The 18912-nt window shown below is 38.7% G+C and overlaps 1 protein-coding gene across 13 annotated transcripts in view; it reads right to left on the bottom strand.

Annotated features, from left to right (window-relative positions):
* NEBL (nebulette) overlaps positions 1-18912 on the bottom strand; it is a 376575-nt gene that overhangs the window by 35841 nt on the left and 321822 nt on the right. For 8 of the 13 annotated variants that reach the window (XM_044928163.2, XM_025264433.3, XM_006058644.4 and 5 more), the window contains 9 exons: positions 17761-17871; positions 17483-17593; positions 13196-13300; positions 11201-11293; positions 8087-8179; positions 4936-5028; positions 3740-3832; positions 1958-2050; positions 642-746 (listed from right to left, as the gene is read on the bottom strand). The exons of 2 other annotated variants lie outside the window; for them this stretch is intronic. In XM_044928163.2, the coding sequence (XP_044784098.2) occupies positions 642-746; positions 1958-2050; positions 3740-3832; positions 4936-5028; positions 8087-8179; positions 11201-11293; positions 13196-13300; positions 17483-17593; positions 17761-17871 (897 nt within the window). The remainder of the gene's footprint in view (positions 1-641; positions 747-1957; positions 2051-3739; positions 3833-4935; positions 5029-8086; positions 8180-11200; positions 11294-13195; positions 13301-17482; positions 17594-17760; positions 17872-18912) is intronic. 3 more of the 13 variants (XM_044928167.2, XM_044928162.2, XM_044928161.2) reach the window with 3 other exon arrangements.

Below are 18912 nucleotides of genomic sequence, written 5' to 3'. Positions count from 1 at the left end.
TCTTAAACTTTAGTATGCAATAAAATGATAAGCTATTTCTATACTATTATTTAAGAAAGCAATATTATTTAAAATTCAATTAAGAGAGCAAGTTACAAATAACTATATATATAATGTTTGTATATAGTTACAAAAACATATACTTCAAAACACATGTTTTTTGCATTCTGAAATTAGGTTAGGGTGATGGTTGTTTAACTCTAAATTATACTAGAAACTACTTTGTATACTTTAAATCGGTGAGCTTTATGGTATATAAAATATATCTCATGAGACTGTTTTTTAAAAAAATACATATTTTCATATTCTTTAAACATGCAAACACACCAAACTCCATCTTAATATTAATTGAAAAAAAAAAAAGTCCAAGCAAGTATCTTCCATAAAAAGCATTTATAGTAGCAGTCACGTTAGAAATAAAAACACACCCCAAAAAATCACTGAGAAAAATTATTTTATTAGACTAAATATTTCCCGTACATTTCAGTAAGATTAGAAAGTTCCCCCCAAAGGATGGGCCCGTGGGCCTTTCCATGCTCTGTTAGTTATCCAGATTAACAGTGAACAATGCCATCGGTGCATGGGGTGGTGCCACTCCTTAGTACATTTTCGTCACGGAGGGGGGACCTGTTGGACCCTACCATTGAAATACGATTTTGAGCTTCTTTGACATGTCTGAGACCAGGTGTATCTAAAATCAGACTTGGTCTACCTTTCATCTGTTTCTGGTCCTGGGTATATTTTACCTGCAAAGTAAATAACAGGACATACTTCACAAAAAGACAACTATAATTTAAAAATTACCTAAGTTTTTCAAGCTTTCCAAATGAGTGAGGCATATACAACATATTCTGAATTACTTCCCAGGTAACTTATTTAGTGAATTGCATTTCCTTCTAGAATAATGAGCTAAAATTTTACTCTTGATGGTCTCCTTTAAAGGCTACGGCAAAGATGACCGAAATCTCTCTACAAACTGAATACAAATGTGTAAGTGACCAACATCCACTAACCATGAGTCTGTAAAAGTGGGAAATACTTTATCAATAGGGAAAATCCAAAACTAAATGGAACCTAAATTTCTTTTTCTGTTTCTCTATTTCCCCATTTTCTGCTATAACACTGTGGAAGCATGCATAAGAAACATACCTCTATCAATATTTCCTTTTATTTGACAAGAGCAGATGGTAAGAATCATTAGGTATCCATCTTAGGTTCCCTCTAAACAGCCACAGCTTAAAGGTAATTTGTGTTGAATACAGTCAGCATCTCTGGGCAGAAATGCCACTAGAGAGCTGCACAGTTTAAAATCTAAATGCTGATTCCCAGGCATAAAGCTCTTTCTGACATCTGACTATCAGAACATTGCTTTTTGTGAGGCTGATTCTGTGTAAGATCAGGATACGGATTATTGCAGACATGAGGGGATATGTGCACTCAGAACAGAAGCCCTGGTATTTCCTGAGAGAAGGCGCACTCCCCAAATAAGACCCTGACAGCAACACGGAACTTCAGTGAGTAACCGATTTCTGTGTTAAATATATTTAAAGACTGTTTTTTCCTCTAAGTCCTTACTTTGGAGTAATGATTCATTTCTTATTTTGTTTTGCAGAGAGGACTTAACAATCAACATTCAATGGAATACATCTGTAAAATGATAATTGTTTAACTTATACATCAAAGACTACCACTTTCAAAGACATTGGCTAAAATAACATGACTCATTGTTTAAATGAACATAATTCAGTTTAAAATGAAACTTTAAATATAAGTGTTGGTCACATCTGGAAACATCAGTAGGGTTCAGGACAATGTAAAGTTAGACAGTGGCGGCTTTCAGATGTCATCTGAAATAACACATGTACTTTCTGCATATCTTACAAAAGCTTCTTGGTCTGCAAATAAATAATAAAGAACATGTCCTTCATGATAGCCCCAAGTGAATAAAACAACTTGCCGAACTAATATTTTCTTGATTCTTCTTTACTCTTTCCATTTCAGGAGTTACACTTAAAGCTGTAGCTCTTCCCATCTGAGATTTATAATAAACCTATCATTTTGGAAAACAAAAAACAGAGCACTGTGAATCAATTCAACTAAACAAGACTCTCATAGTACTTATTTTAAAGAGCTAAGCAAGGATAGGAAGCTGCGGGGGTGGGGAAAAAAGGAGGCTAGTAGAGGGCTTTGTTGTTGTTTACTCACTAAGTCATGACCGACACTTTGTGACCTGATCGACTGTAGCCCGCCAGGCTCCTCTGTCCATGGATTTTTTTTCCAGGCAAGAATACTGGAGTGGGGGTGCCATTTCCTTCTCCAGGGGACCTTCCCAGACCACAGATTGAAACGGTGTTTCTTGCATTGGGAGGCAGATTCTTTACCACTGACCCATCAGAGGTCTAGTCATATTTAAAATGCTTGCATCTTAAATCATTCTATTTTAATTCATCCTATGGCAGAGAATCACTGTGAATGTACTCATTATATGGGTGACCAGTCAGTAAGGCTATAATAAGCATTTCATCACAAAGGAGTAAGGTAAGAAATATCTTCACGGATGTTACTTTAAGATATTCTTACCCATATAGAAAGCTGCTGGACCATTATGGTTTCTTAGTAATTAACTGTGGCAGAATTTTTGCCATGATGCCTAAGCAGTAACCATGGTGATCCATAAGGCCAGCATGCTCCCCAGTGCTCCATCCCTCCTTCTCCAGAACCATGTTCCCTTTGGAGAGTAATGGAGTTACATCAACTGTGACTCTGAATACATCAGGAGAAGGTAAGTATCTACTTCTCCAAAATACAGTTGTCAGGGACAATGCCAAACAATTAACTGCCTTTCCTTTATAATCTGGCCAAAGGACTTTAAAGGTTTAAAGAATAAAAGATTTCTTTGTATCTAACAGATTTTCAAATTTCCTCTTCCAAAGAACACAATTTATTATTAATGACTTCAGAAAAAGGATTCTCTCAGGGACTTCCCTGGTGGTCCAGTGCTTAAGACTCCACGCTTCCAATGCAGGGGGCATGGGTTTGATCCCTGTTTGGTGAACTAAGATCCCACATGCTGCATAATGCAACTGAAAAATAAAAGTAAATTTTTTAAAAAATTTAAAAAGAAAATAAAAAAGTACTCTCTCAGCAAACTGCATCCATGGATTACATAACAGAAAGGAGTTAGAACAGGCCAAGAATTGGTGTCTGAGTAAAACTTGACAGCCCTGAACAAGTGCCCTGAAAATGGACCTGTTTCATATGACCTATTCAGCCAGGCACACTTCATAATTTTTTCCCAGCATCATCCAAAAATAAAGTGATGATAGCTATGAGTGGAAATGGGGTTGGACAGGCTACAGAACAAGAATACATTTATTAATACATTTGGAGTAAAGGGAGTGGGAAAGCTTATTTGTAGAGCCAAGATGCCAAAAACTGCCATGGCATCCCTTTGGAGAATCACTGAAACTGCAAGCACAAAGAGCAGATAAGAGGGATATACAATAACCTGCAGACAAAAATCACATTGCAGTCACTGGATACTCTGAGCAGGGCGTGCCTGACTGGACCCACAATGCCTAACACCCTGAAAACTTTCCAATAAATTGACAGTCAATTGAGAGCAGAGGCAATCAACTCAAGGTCATGAAAACTTTGTAAACACAATCCCTTCATTGACATGTTGACAATATGTTTGCTTTCTTAAGAAAAAAGTGACTAAAAGTGACTAAGATCACACATTGCTGAGGTTCCTCTGGTTTTCTTTCACTCTCTTCAGCTCTGGTGGATCAGAAATTGCAGTCGCCTGTTTAATCTCTCCTCTGTATTTTACCTGTGGAGGATTAATATGAATTTTAATAAATAGCAGAATGGTCTCCAACCAAATATCAACAGAGGATAAGCCTCAAAATTAACCCTGTTTTTTACATAATTTTTCCCACAGTAGGTGTATGTCAGCCTTTCAGTTCAAATCTACGTCTGGCTTCTGATTCTTCTGACTTGGCAAGCACCGAGTGCTGGTTGTACTTCTTAAAAATGATTTTTAATAAATATTTCTGTGTTCAATACCAAAACTAATTGCAAAGACCACGACTAAATGTAATAGAAATACAAAGGGAAGACACTGTAATGAAATCATCACAAGGGATATCCTTGCCGGTTCAGTAGTTAAGACACCATGATGTCTAAACTTCCACTAGCGGTGGCCACATGTTAGATCCCTGGTCAGGGAGCTAAGATCCTGCATGCTGTTTTATTTATAAGGTTCCCTGCCAGGACATTATGTCTCAGAACCCCAGTCAAATCAGGTCTTCCTTTGCCTTATGCCAATAGACAACTTTCTCTTTTCTCAGACTGACAACATACCCACTATGCTGCTCTCCGGCTCTTTAGATTTGGATGTAGTTTTAGAGATTTACCATCTAAACTATGAGGCCCATGAAGATAGGAAGGGGTCTTATCTATCTCTGTGTACCAGTGACCAGGATAATGCCTGCCACATTGCTTAATGAAAAGTTCTTCAATAGGGACTTCCCTGGTGGTTGAATGGTTGGAACTCTGCCTTCCAATGCAGGGGGTACAGGTTCAATCCCTAGTCAAGGAGCTAGGATCCCATATGCCTCATAGCCAACCAACCAGAACATAAAACAGAAGCAATATTGTAACAAATTCAATAAAGCCTTTGAAAAACAGTCCACATAAAACAAATATTTTAAAAAAAGATTTCTTGAATAAATAAGCATGGCCGAATAGTAGCAAAGCAGTTCCCAGCTTCCTGGACTCTCACAAGGGTGCCACAGTCCACACACCTCAGTACGGGATAGTAGAAAAGGAGTGACCAAGATGTAGAGGGTCTAATGCTTTTCAGAAAGCATTGTAAAGAATAAAAATAGCTAATGTTTGGTAAAATACAAGAGCAACACAGAAACAACTTGCCGTGCTCAGCTGCTCCTGGTTTCTCCTCACTCTCTCTATCTCGGGCGTCATGCTCACAGGAGTTGCTCTGTCACACGGCTCTTTGTACCTGAGCTGGGAGACAAACGCAAGATGGTGTGGGGTTACCGGAAGGAAGAGGGAGCTAACACCAAGCAACTGGTGAGAAGGAGCGTCACACAGCACTCATTAGCTGACATCTTGCTAGGATTTTACAGCGAAAGCTGCTTTGCTAATAGATGTCATCATCACAGTGATCCTGGAACTAAGCTTTTCCTTGCCCAAGTGTTTTGAATTATACCTGGGGTTGTTTTTCTTCAAACTGTATTATTTCTTGGTGGCCTCTCTGAGTTTGAGCCTATCAGTAATGATAAATGACCACTTCTGTGAGTTCATTTCTTCACAGTACTAAAATGACATTACCAAATGACCATTTTATATTTACATTTAAAAATAAAAATTCTGGATTCATCACTAGAAAGAAGGGTTATGCCAGTCCTATGCCTTCACCTCAGTGATCGGTTGTCACTATAAAAAGAAACCCTGAACCTCCTTCTCCACCAAGTTCCAACACTGGAAAGCCATGCTCTGACCAGCATCGTGGAGATATTTCTTTTTAAAAAAACATTTATTTATTTATTTGACTGTACCAGGTCTTAGTTATTGTAAATGGAATCTTTAGTTTCATCAAGTATGAATTTAGTTTTCTGACCAGAGATGGAACCCGGGCCCCTTGCAGTGGGAGTGGAGCCTTAGCCACTGGACCACCAGGGAAGTCCCATCATGGAGATACTTCTGACCTACTGCCAGAGTAGGGGATCAGAGTCCAACATTTGTGGTCAGCTTTCCCAGTAATTCCACAACATTCCAGGAAATAAATGAGGATCCAACACAGGGAGATAGAAAGCATGTCCACCAAATGAATTTCTGACAGGTAAAAGGAAAACTAGAGGTTAAAATTCCATTACAAAGAACTCCACAGGGACAGTCTTAATGACTTTTTGGAGCTTAAACTTAGTGTGAAGGAATTTTTTCTTTTTTTTTTTTTTGCAAGACATCACAAGGCCTGCAGATAAAATGGACTTGAGATGTACACCCTCAGCAGTGCATGTGCAAGTGAACAGATATCTGATAAGCCTGGAAAATAAATGACAAAGGGTCAGGCTCTTGCCAGTGCGACTTCTTTCTCTCAAACCATAGCATGCAGTTTGGGAGTTTAGGCAGATTGTGTGTCAGATAATTGCCTAAAGTGAGGAAAGGTCCAAAGTAATCTTTGTTGATGGCAGGATATAAAGAAAGATGACTCTGGGTAGAGTTCAGAGGAGAAACATTTGTGGAACAGCATCTCTGATGTAGAGAAACTGTTGCAGCCAATTTCTAGTGGACATAAGTTTGGAACATAAATTTGATATGGAGACGCTTCATATTGCATTCATCCACTCACAAACATGCTGAGTGCTTTACAGGCAATATCTCACTTAATATTCTAGTCCCTGTTTTAAAGATGAGAATGAGGCTTGGAGAGGTTGGTGGCTTAGGAAGGATATACAGCAAGTAAGGTCTGGAGCTAGGATCAAACCAACAGTCCAGAGCCCACATTGTTCTCCACTCCAGAGTTATTCACATTTCAATCATGTATACACCACTTACCGTATGCCATGCAAGGTATCACCTGAGCTGTGATTTCTAGTAGTTTTTAATTAAATTAACTCCTTATTTTCAAATAGTTATTTTAAGGGAGTGTTATGCTTCTATGATAAATTGAAAACTAGTAAACTCTTATTTAATTTTTGGAGGATAATTGCTTTACAAGGTTGTGTTGGTTTCTGCTGTGCAACAATATGCATCATCTACATGTAACATATATCCCCTCCCTCTGGAACTTCCCTCCCAACCCTCATCCCACACTTCTAGCTCATCACTGAGCTGAGCTTCCTGTGCAACTCTTCTTTCACAAAAAGGGACCTATTATGACAATCTCTAGGTCACACTGAGTGAAGCCAGTTGGAGAAAGACAAATATCATATGATATCACTTATACGTGGAATCTTAAAAATGGCACAAATGAACCTATTTACAAAAGAGAAATAGAATCACAGATGTAGAAAACAAACTTATAGTTACCAAAGGTGGGGGGGGGAGGGATTAATTGAAAGATTGTGAGTGGCATATACATACTACTATATATAAAATAGATAACTAATAAGCACCTATTGCATAGCACAGGGAACTCTACTCAATTCTCTGTAAGGACCCATATGGGGAAAGAATCTGAAAAAGACTGGATATATGTATAATTGATATACTTTGTTGTACAGCAGAAAGTAACACAACATCGTAAGTCAACTTTACTCCTATAATATTAATATTTTTTTAAAAAGAACACATTTAAGCAATTTAACTCATAAGTCAAGGCCTGCGCATAGGCAGGCCATCTGAACCAGGGACACTGGCACTGCCGGCAGCCTCCTCATGGCCTGAATTATGCTTTCTCTCTCCACCACCTCTCTCCTGCCATCTTCCACCCCAAGGACTCATCACACTAAACTTTCCCCTCTTTGAACAGATCTCAGATCATGAACACATTCAGTTTGCACTGCCAGGAGGGCCCTTCCTCATGAAATCCATCCCAAACTTTTATTAATTCTTTAAGATCTAGCTCAAATGTTACTCTTTTTCCAAAGGTTTTCCTCTCTCTCACTGACATAGCCTTCCTTCTCTGCATTTCCCCAGCACTTTGAAAATAGAGTTATTATTTCACATTAAATGAGATATTGCATGTAAAGAACCCCCCAAAGGTAGTAAGCACTCAACAGATATTAATTATTTTAGAGCACTTAATGCACAATCTTTATTTATCCCCACAACTGTTTCTCCTAGAAACCCTGAGAATACACACAGCCTCTAACCTTAAGGTGTAGCTCACTCATCTTTGAATGCCCCCAAGAACAAGAACAGAGTAGGCATTCAACACCATGTTCTTTAATAAGCAAACGCGCATGCTTGGTGTAATGCTAGCCCAACACAAAGATGTGTGAACTCTTATCTCCATCTTCCAGGAACTGGCCTTCCTACAATGGTATTCATTCTAATTCATTCTACTGTGCAAGCGCCATGCCCACAGAAAACAACACTTAAAGAAACGTGATCACACATTGCTGATGTTCTTCTGGTTTTCTTTAACTCTCTTGAGTTCTGGTGGATCTGAAATGGCTGTGGCATGTTTCACCTCTTCTTTATATTTTACCTGCATGATTTATTTAAAAAAAAAAAGTGAGTCTTATTCAACATAAGTTTTAAAAAAATAGTTAAGAATGCTTCATGTTTAACTATTACATAGCCTATTTTTTAATTTCAATATTAATTTTCCTTCAATGACAACACACATTTTTATTTCATCTGGTGTTTTCAGGATTCCTGTCTGTTAAAGAACAAACCCATATTTATTCCCCTATCCATCACTGCAGAGGTTTTTTTAACTAAAATAAGCATATACTGCTTATAAAAATAAATTTTATCATCAGGCAGATGCACCAAAAATTTTGGAAATTATCTTAATAATTCATTATTTTTCTATAATAAAAGCAATTTCTATTTATTATTTGTGTTCTCACCATGTTAAACTGAGTTAGCTACTAAGTCTTGAAAACACTGCTTATCTGACTGAGAGTACACAAATAATCTAGAATAAGAAAAAAAATGAAGAGAAAGAGGAAAGTGGGAGGAAATATGTACAAGCAGATTCCATTGAGTGCTGATCACTATAGAAGGGCCAGTAGCAGAAAGTCAGGAAGTGTCTTCTACCACACAGTCATGTTATGTGAAGCCCGCCTATATCCTGGCATTCACAATAGTCAAAAGCTCCTCAGTCAAGTCTACTTAGAGGAAGATCAACCAGATAAATGATAACACCGGCAAACAGTTATGCCCAGGACAAGCCCTTTAAACTTTATAAAATGATTAGTGATGCTATCCTATCACATGGTATTTTAATATGTCTAAAATGCACAGAAGATTGCAATTGAGATAAAGGACACGTATATACATACAAATATGGACACATCAGCTAGACTTAAGTGCCATATGTTGAAATTTAGCAAAGACTTAGATCTATGCAAAAGACGTTTTAGAAATCACTTGGTAATGTTTAAAATGATTAAGGCTGAAATTCATGCTGAGAGTCATGAAGAAAGTGAAAGTGAATTCGCTCAGTCCTGTCCGACTCTTTGTAACCCCATGGAGTGTAGCCCACCAGGATCCGGCATCCATGGGGTTTTCCAAGCAAGAGTACTGGAGTGGGTTGCCATTTCCTTCTCCAGGGGATCTTCCCAACCCAGGGATCGAACCCGGGTCTCCCACACTCTAGGCAGACGCTTTTACCATCTGAGCCACCAGGGAAGTCCTCAGTACCTAAATATCTTCACTATCATCTATGTTTTAGCATCTGTACATTTCATACGTGATATGAGTAACACCGCCAATATTAGGCCAGATCCAAAACAGTTAAATTAAGAGTACACTGAGACAGACTGTCTCCAAGTAGGACTCCAAAATAGTTCTTAAGAGAGAAAAGTAATACTCAAAAGGCTCATACTCTGGAGGTGGAAAATGTTGAGATCTTTAAATGTTAGAGAATCCTATCTTGGTTTGACAGATCTTGCTAATCTTGAAAGGGCAACTTTCCATTTGAATACTAAGCAGGAGTTTATGGCCCAGGCTCATAGAGATACAGAACTATGCATTTATTGTTTGCTAGAAGAAGCAGGGGGATGCCGGGAGAAGAAATGATAGACTGTGTGATTTTCCTAGGGTGAGACGCTAAACACGATTAAAGATGAACATTTTTGTTTTTCATACGACTCCAAACTAATCAAAATGGCACAGTCATTTCGCTGTAGGCAATAGAACTGTGCAGTACAGAACATTTATAACATTATACCCCAGTACACTGATGGGTACATTTCAGATGTTATCATTTGGAAGGGAAGGAAATGACCACTGTACATTTCTCAGCTGAACTAATTTCTCTGCCAGTGTTGCCTGACACAGACTCCTGCCACAGCAGATCGGCACTCTCGCCGCCAGGTCCCCTTCCCTACGCTTTCTTCAGGAAATCAGATTCCTTCCCTGTACAGGGCTCTGAGTGCACTCGAATTCTGCAGGTTTTCTGCAAGTTCATTTTCTGTAAGTCTGTTGACTACAACGCTCCCTTACCTTTCCTACTCTGTGTCCACAAATGTCAGTGCACACGTACTCTAGGATGCCAGGTAACCACCGGAGCTCCTGACAAAGGCATTTAATCCAGGCAGTTCGACTTGGATGACTTAAAGAAACTCTGCCTCCAAGGGTGAAGGTGAAGAGAAACGTCCGGGAAGGAGATGTAAGGAAAGAACCCTCAACCAGAAACTAAACAGCAAGCTCCTCACATCCTCGATGTGGAACCTAAGGATGTGGAGGCCCAACAGTGAGGGATGTGGGCATCCGTAGATGTTGGTGTGAGTATGTGTGAATGACTGTGTGTGTGTTTGTGTGTGTATGTGTGTGTGTGTGTGTGGCAGGGGCAGGGGGCGGGGCTCCTGCAACCACTCCCTGTGGGCACGGAGGGATGACTGTATAACAACTATTACCAAATACACCTATTGGTAAGGGTAGCAATGATCCATTCTAAATGTCAAGCGCTGAGTGAAGGTTTTAACCCATAACATTAAACACCTCCTCTACCCTTCCCCCAAGTTCAAAGGGCACTGGGGAGGGGGGCAGTAATTTATTTTACAAATTATAATGAAGGTGTGTGCTTTTCTTTGCTGGAAGCTCAAAGAAGTAGAAGGTAAATGGGGCCTTTGAAACCTTCTCTTGAGCCACCAAATAAATGTTCTAGTGCCTTTAATCATTCTATCAGGATAAAATTTCTTTCGTCCAAGTGGAGGGGAGGTATTGAAAAGTATCCTTCCTCTGAAAATTGTAATACAGCTAAAATTCTGTTCAAAACGATGAAAACTAATCCTAGATTTCATTACTGTACTATTAAAGTGATCTATCTCTTATGCACTATGATATATATATATCAAGATGAAATACTGCTTTAGGTTCAAGGGGAACAAGGCTACAGTTTCCTTCTGAAAGTTAGGTCTTTGATATTTGATGAAACAGTGTTTCAACAAAGTGAAGAAAAAAAAGAAAAAGGCAGCTAGTTTTGTAAAGAACTAAAAACATTTATCTAACTTGTGTTTGCTTTTGCAAAGGATAATTAATGCCACAGAGAACTTACTGAACTAATATTCTGCTGATTTTTCTTCACTCGTTCAATCTCAGGAGTATCTTTTACTGCTGTGCCAGCTCCTACTTCTTTCTTATAAAATACCTTTATTACAAGAGAAGGAAAAGAATAACTAAGCTTATTAGAATTCAAGTCCTAGATTCAATTCTTGTAAAGGAACATTTCTCAGGTTTTAAAGTAATGTGAATACAGCGTCTATTTATGAGAACCAATGTTACATTAATCAATTAAATAATCCATCATGGGAATAAATGTAGAACTTTGGTTTTGTATTCCACAGTCTTACAAGTAAACCTCTACTACCTGTTCTAGGGTATGCCTGGTACCTTACATGGCTGCAGATTACTTGCTCTAAGAATATAAGTTTTCTTCTTCAAATACAAATATATGTCACATGTGCAGCTGAGAAAAATTAAAGGACATATTACAAAAGCTCACTAAGCAGTTACCATTTAATTCAAAAATAGCATGAAGTTTCAAGCAACTGCTCTTCTTCAAGTGAGAGCAAAGACAGTCTTATTCTCTTCAAAGAAAATATTAGCTTTACCATCAGCATCAACACTAAGTCAGCCTGTTTTCCTTATCTTCCACTTATTCCTTAAACCTTCCCACATCTCTCCATCCCTACCGACGCCTACCCCTTTCGACCACAAAGCAAAAGAAAAAACAAAGTGTCCTACAGAAAAACAGACTAATTATAAGGAAGTCATTCGAGGCCAGAGCTACTCCCTCTCTTCTTTAATTAATTTTTAAATTGGAGGATAATTTCTTTACAGTACTCTGATGGTTTCTGCCACACATCAACATGAGCTGGCCATAGGTATACATGTGACCCCTCCCTCTTGAACCCCCCTCCTGCTTTCCTCCCTACACTATCCCTCTAGGTTGTCACAGAGCACCGCCTTTGGGTTCACTCTCCTGATGTTTGTTAACCAGTAGGTCCCAGTGGAGGTCAGGAGAGCAGGACATATGAGATGTTCCCCCGCAAAAGCTAGAAATCTGGAATCACAGGCGGTAAGGGCCACACGACTCTTCTCCCTCATCCTCTCTTCCAGCAAGATTTCTACATCTCTTGGCACAGCCTGCCTGTGAAGACCCTAGAGGTACCTGAACAGCATACCTGCAGAGTTAAGAGGTTTCCAACTTATTAGAAAGTAGAAAACATTCCAGAAATTTTCAGAAATAATAGAATTTATATTTTTAATAACATTTGCTTAACCACTAAGTTAATTCTACATTAAAATATTGGCTGTACCATCAATTTTTATTTTAGAATTCAAGTTCATATACCCATTACATATAAGCCCACTATCTTAATCAATGATGCTAATAAAATTCCTATTCCTCAAAACAAAAATATGAACGTTTAGGAATTGATTGTTGTTGGTTAATCACTAAGTGGTTTCTAACTCTTTTGTGACCCCATAGACTGTAGCCTACCAATTTCCTCTGTCCATGGGATTTTCTAGGCAAAAACACTGTAGTGGGTTGCCATTTCCTTCTTCACGGGATTTTCCTGACCCATGGATTGAACTCACATCTCCTGAAATGGCAGGCTGGTTCTTTACCACTGAGCCACCAGGGAAGCCCTTAGGAATTGGTTACAAACTAGTAAATCCCTAGATGTATTATCAATGCAATTAATCAATGACCAGGAAGGCAATCATTTCATATGACTATTTTTATCTTCAAAATAAAATATGTGTGTAAGATTAAGATCTCTTTCCTAAGTGAAATTTTACAATTCAGTTAAAAGTACCTGTTGCTTGTACCTAAAAAGGAAATTTGAATCTGTAATTCTAAAATAATCATGATAAATTATAAGTTGTAAGAACATTTGGTGTTCTTATGATTTTAAAGAAGGAAAGATATGCATTTGACAGAAAATTCAAGCAAGGCAGCAAAAAAAATCAGACTGAGGAACAAAGGCCCCCTTTCAAAACATCATTTCAAGATGACAACTGGAAAGAGACAATGGCTACTCACCGCACTAATGTTTTGTTGAGTTGTCTTAATTCTCTGAATTTCAGGAGTATCTGCCACAGTAGAATAGCTAGAAAGCATCTTCTCTGCCTCATCTTTATACTTTTTCTAAAAATATAAAGAGAATGTGAATCTGAAGCTCTGTGTGCCGTATTCAAGAGAGACAGAGACAAAGAGAAAATGGTACTACTTTTTCCAACTCTGCTATACCTGAAAGTGAAAGTCACTCAGTTGTGTCCAACTCTTTGCAACCCCATGGACTATACAGTCCATGGAATTCTCCAGGCCAGAATACTGGAGTGGGTCGCCTTTCCCTTCTCCAGGGCATCTTCCCAACCCAGGGATCAAACCCAGGTCTCCCGCATTGCAGGTGGATTCTTTACCAGTTGAGCCACAAGGGAAGCCCACTTGCTCTACATTGTACCTTAGGATTCAAATCAGTTGTTGATGTGTTTGTGTGTGTGTGCTCAGTCGCTCAGTCTTGTCCAGCTCTATGATGTATTTATGCAACAGTAAAAATAAACAGCATATGCAAAAGGGGTAAGCAAACAGTCTAGGAAAACACATTCACCTTCTCTCAGGCAATGGTTCCCACTCAAGACTATTCAAACACCCTGGGACAGCCTGACCTCTATGAGTTCTAAGCCTAGAACCTACTCTCTTATGAGCAGTTCCAGTTCCTGTTCAAAATAGCCCATATAACTCCTACCATTAACCTGACTCTCTTTGTTTACTTGTCTTCATGCTTCTAGATTTATACTTTGCTTCCTACTTCAGATAAAGATACATTTGACTAAGGAAAAGGTACTAGTATTTTGTGCTAGAGATAAAAATCTCAATTTTCCTTTTGCTACTAAATGTACTACTATGAGCTCAGATATATCCTAGGCAATACCTTCCACTAGTGCCAGCATTTACATAGTAGTTCAGTTCAGCCCGGTTCAGTCCAGTTCAGTTCAGTCGCTCAGTCGTGTCTGACTCTTTGCAACCTCATGGACTGTAGCATGCCAGGCCTCCCTGTCTATCACCAACTCCCATAGTTTACTCAACCTCATGTCTATTGAGTTGGTGGTGCCATCCAATCATCTCATTCTCTGTTGTCCCCTTCTCCTCCTGCCTTCAATCTTTCCCAGCATCAGGGTCTTTTCAAATGAGTGAACTCTTCACATCAGGTGGCCAAAGTACTGGAGTTTCAGCTTCAGCATCAGTCCTTCCAATGAATATTCAGGACTGATTTCCTTTAGGATTGACTGGCTTGATCTCCTTGCAGTCCAAGGGACTCTAAAGAGTGTTTTCCAACACAACAGTTCAAAAGCATCAATTCTTCAGCGCTCAGTTTTCTTTATAGTTCAACTCTCACGTCCATACATGACCACTGGAAAAACAATAGCCTTGACTAGACAGATCTTTGTTGGCAAAGTAATGTCTCTGCTTTTGAATATGCTATCTAGGTTGGTCATAACTTTCCTTCCAAGGAGTAAGCATCTTTTAATTTCATGGCTGCAATCACCATCTGCAGTGATTTTGGAGCCCCAAAAATAAAGTCTGTCACTGTTTCCACTGTTTCCCCATCTATTTGCCATGAAGTGATGGGACTGGATGCCATGATCTTAGTTTTCTGAATGTTGAGTTTTAAGGCAACTTTTTCACTCCCCTCTTTCATTTTCATCAAGAGGCTCTTTAGTTCTTCTTCACTTTCTGCCATAAGGGTGGTGTCATCTGTATATTTGAGGTTATTGATATTTCTCCCGGCAATCTTGATTCCAGCTTGTGCTTCATCCTTTGCATGATGGCCACATCATGCAAAGAGTTGACTCATTGGAAAAGACTCTGATGCTGGGAGGGATTGGGGGCAGGAGGAGAAGGGACGACAGAGGATGAGATAGCTGGATGGCATCACTGACTCGATGGATGTGAGTCTGGGTGAACTCCGGGAGTTGGTGATGGACAGGGAGGCCTGGCATGCTGCGATTCATGGGGTCGCAAAGAGTCGGACACGACTGAGCGACTGAACTGAACTGAGGACATATCATAATTTGTCATACTATATTTGCATGATTATTTGATAATTAGATTACCTAGTAATTCCCCAAAGCCAAAAATCCAAGTCTAATTTTGCATGTAAATGGGTGTTCAAGAAGTATCTACTGAATGTATGAATGAGTTTGGCAACTTTTCTCCACTGAATCAAATGGCAATATGCCCGTTTTAAGAATTTATGATTTTTACTTTAGCTGATACAACTAGTGTCAACTTCTCCAAGTTCAGTGCCATCATGAGACACTGAGGACAGATGAACACACTTCAGGACCATCCCATCTGCTCTGTCACTGAAGAAGGCTGAGAAACAGGCAGTTCCTTGGATAAATACTTAATTCTGGCATCATGATACCCTTTAAATGGAGCAGGACCCCATGGGGACTTCCCAGGAGATATTCCACTCCCCCATTACCTCCACCTATCTCTTGTCTATAGAAACTTTAGTCAGAGAATAAATTTCATCAGAGAATTTAGAAATATGGAAACAAAGGAAAGCAATGAAACAAGGCCAAATAAAATTTAGTCATTAAACAAAGTCAAGGACCTTTAGTTCTTCCTGAAGAGCTATAGAGAATATTTTCAGCCATATCCTTTGAGCTGTTTTGTAAATGCTGAAACCTCCACCAGGTGGAAGAAGCTAACTACATGATGAAACAGACTCTCGCCGTGACATAAGCTGCCACAGTTTTAAGAACTGGACTCAAGGAAATGGGAACAAACCAATCTTGGAACTGAAGATTAATTGCACTTAAAACAATCAAGATGACACTGATTAGACCACCACATGATCAATTTCAAGACGACTGTCTGACTCTTTTCTGCTCACAGGCCCCCTCCCTTTGCCTCAGTTCAGTTGCTCAGTTGTGTCCGACTCTTTGCAACCCCATGGACTGCAGCACACCAGGCTTCCCTGTCCATCACCAACTCCCTTTGCCTATACACCCCTAAACTTCCCCTATAAAAACTCTTGCCCCTGATAGCAGGGGATAGTTGGTTCTTTGGGACATGAGTACACCTTCTCCCTAGGATTGCTGGCCTCCTCAGCAAAGTTATCTTTCCTTGTCTCTTGTTGAGAGTCACTTGTCTCTCAATATTGAATCCTTGCGTGACTAGCCCCTGAACCTGAGTTCTGTGACACTCTAATTTTGAACCAGTGGATGTTTCAATTCCTTGCTTATTAGTCAGAATTTTGACAAATTTGGTCAAATTTTGTTAAAAATTATTTCAACATAAATCCCATTAGCCAAATCCAATTTCTTCAGTATCTTTTTTTTTTTTTTTCATTCCCCTATACTACTTTTCCCGGAGAAGTCAATGGCACCCTACTCCAGTACTCTTGCCTGGAAAATCCCATGCACGGAGGAGCCTGGAAGGCGGCAGTCCATGGGGTCACTGAGGGTCGGACACGACTGAGCGACTTCACTTTCACTTTTCACTTTCATGCATTGGAGAAGGAAATGGCAACCCACTCCAGTGTTCTTGCCTGGAGAATCCCAGGGATGGGAGAGCCTGGTGGGCTGCCATCTTTGGGGTCACACAGAGTCAGACACAACTGAAGTGATATAGCAGCAGCAGCATACTACTTTTCCATTGGGATTCATTCTTTTTATAACAAATATTATAGCAAATAAATTATTCACTAATGAATAACTTTGCCCAAATCAGATTTTATCAATAACTTTTTTCTTCCATTATATACTTTCCTGTGTGGTCATTATTGCTCTTATATCCAGTTTTCTGGCAGATTTGTCACAGATATACTTGGCAAATTAAATTTTATCAACAAAACTTAGATCTTACATTAAATTTTGGTTAATCTTAATCTTCAATTTCACCTTATACTTTGTACAGTTTAACTTATTCTTAGTTTAAGTTGTTTATTTAAATTAAAATATGCATGATGAAGTAGATAAAAGAAAATTCTTTGTATTTTTTGCAGGATAAGCATTAGAACCAAGTTCACAATGGAATAAAAAAATGGAAATAAAAAGGTCAAAATGTCCTTGGACTCAAAACAGAGGGACCTAATAGGGATGCTCTGATGCTCAATAAGTTTTGTTGAGATGAATCTACAGCAGTTGTCCCTTTCATTATTGACAAAATCAAGTTTGGTTAGTGGTTACTTTATAATAGAGTGCATTGACTTTGAATAGAAACCCCTCAAAAAGGCACAAATCATAAAGACACACAGAGCAGAAGGTGCTGGGATATTAGAATATATTATCCTGAGCATCTTCATTCTCTACCAACCTGGCTATAGATTTCAGATGCCCTCTTGGCTCGAAGCATATCCGGGATATCCATGCTCACTTGCATTCCTTTCCCTTTAATTTCATTTTCTAAGTCTTTCTTATATTCTTTCTAAAAGAACAGAAAACAATCTTCAGAGTTTTGCATGGCTTTCCATAGCAATGCAGATATTTACATGTTTGAATCTCAATGTCACACATGTGGAAACACCATTTATATTTCTTCTGTATACAATTTGATGTGTTTGTTTTAAACTTCGTGTCCTGTTAGTTTCTTACCTGGCTGGCCATTTCAGATGCTTTCTTGGCTCTCTGGATATCGAGAGTGTCTGTGCTCACCTGCATGCCTTTCCCTCTAATTTCAGTCTCCAGATCTCTTTTATAATCTTTCTGCAGAAAATAAAACCTGAAATTAGGGCCTTACAATAATTTGAAAATCTGCGTTGGAAAACTTGATGTCATTTTTGATGTCAAGATCATGGCTTTTAGAAATAAACTGGATGTAAATTCACTTCTCTTTTTCTAGGAAATGACAAAGACTTAATTTGTGGCAGAACACAACTTGGAGTGACCACAAGGACTCAGGCAGCTTTTTTTCTACTAACGTGACTTAAGAAAGAAAACACAGGGAGGTGAAGGAAAATATTTTATATTTCAATAAAGTGATAAAATATTGGTTAATATATAATTTGATGAATATCAATAAAATATGAGTGTAAAAATGTCACATTACATAAGTTTTCATTTCTCTTGAGTATATAACCTAGAAATGAAATTGCTGGGTCATATGGTAACTGTTTAGCCTTTTGAGGAACTGCTAAACTGTTTTCCAAAGTGGCTATTCAGTCTTACAATCCTAGCAGCAATACACAAGAAGGGTTCTGATTTCTCTACAACTTCACTAACACTTGTTATAATCTATGTTTTTTTATCCTAGCCTTTTAGTGGGTGTGAAGTAATACTGTGGCTTTCTTTTGCATTTCACTGATGGTGTGAAGTAATACTGTGGCTTTCTTTTGCATTTCACTGATGGTAATGATGCTGAGCATCCTTTCATGTGCTTATCGGCCATTGGTATATTCTCATCTTTACTGGCAAAAGCCCCAATCCATAGTAAATAGACTATATTAAAGTATAATTTTATCTGTTATGGAAGATAATATATATGTAACTTTATAATACATGTGTTACATTGCTATTGACTAGTTGACAAAATGTTATACTTTGAAAACATTTAATTAAATATGTATTGATTTTAAAAAATTGTCATATCTCATTCTGTAGTGAATAATTGCTGGTTGCCTCCTGGAACCTCACTCCTGTTTTTCCTTCATTCGCTCCTGGATTTGTCACTGGGCAACTCGCTGCTTCCTGTTCTAAGCCCTCCAACTTGGCTGAGACTGGCCCCAGTGCAAGGACCCTACTAGGCTG

This window comes from Bubalus bubalis, chromosome 14 (genome assembly GCF_019923935.1).
Source record: "Bubalus bubalis isolate 160015118507 breed Murrah chromosome 14, NDDB_SH_1, whole genome shotgun sequence".
Classification (NCBI taxonomy): Eukaryota; Metazoa; Chordata; class Mammalia; order Artiodactyla; family Bovidae; genus Bubalus; species Bubalus bubalis.
The sequence above is the reverse complement of the archived record's forward strand: the minus strand, read 5'-3'. Positions and strand labels throughout refer to the sequence as shown.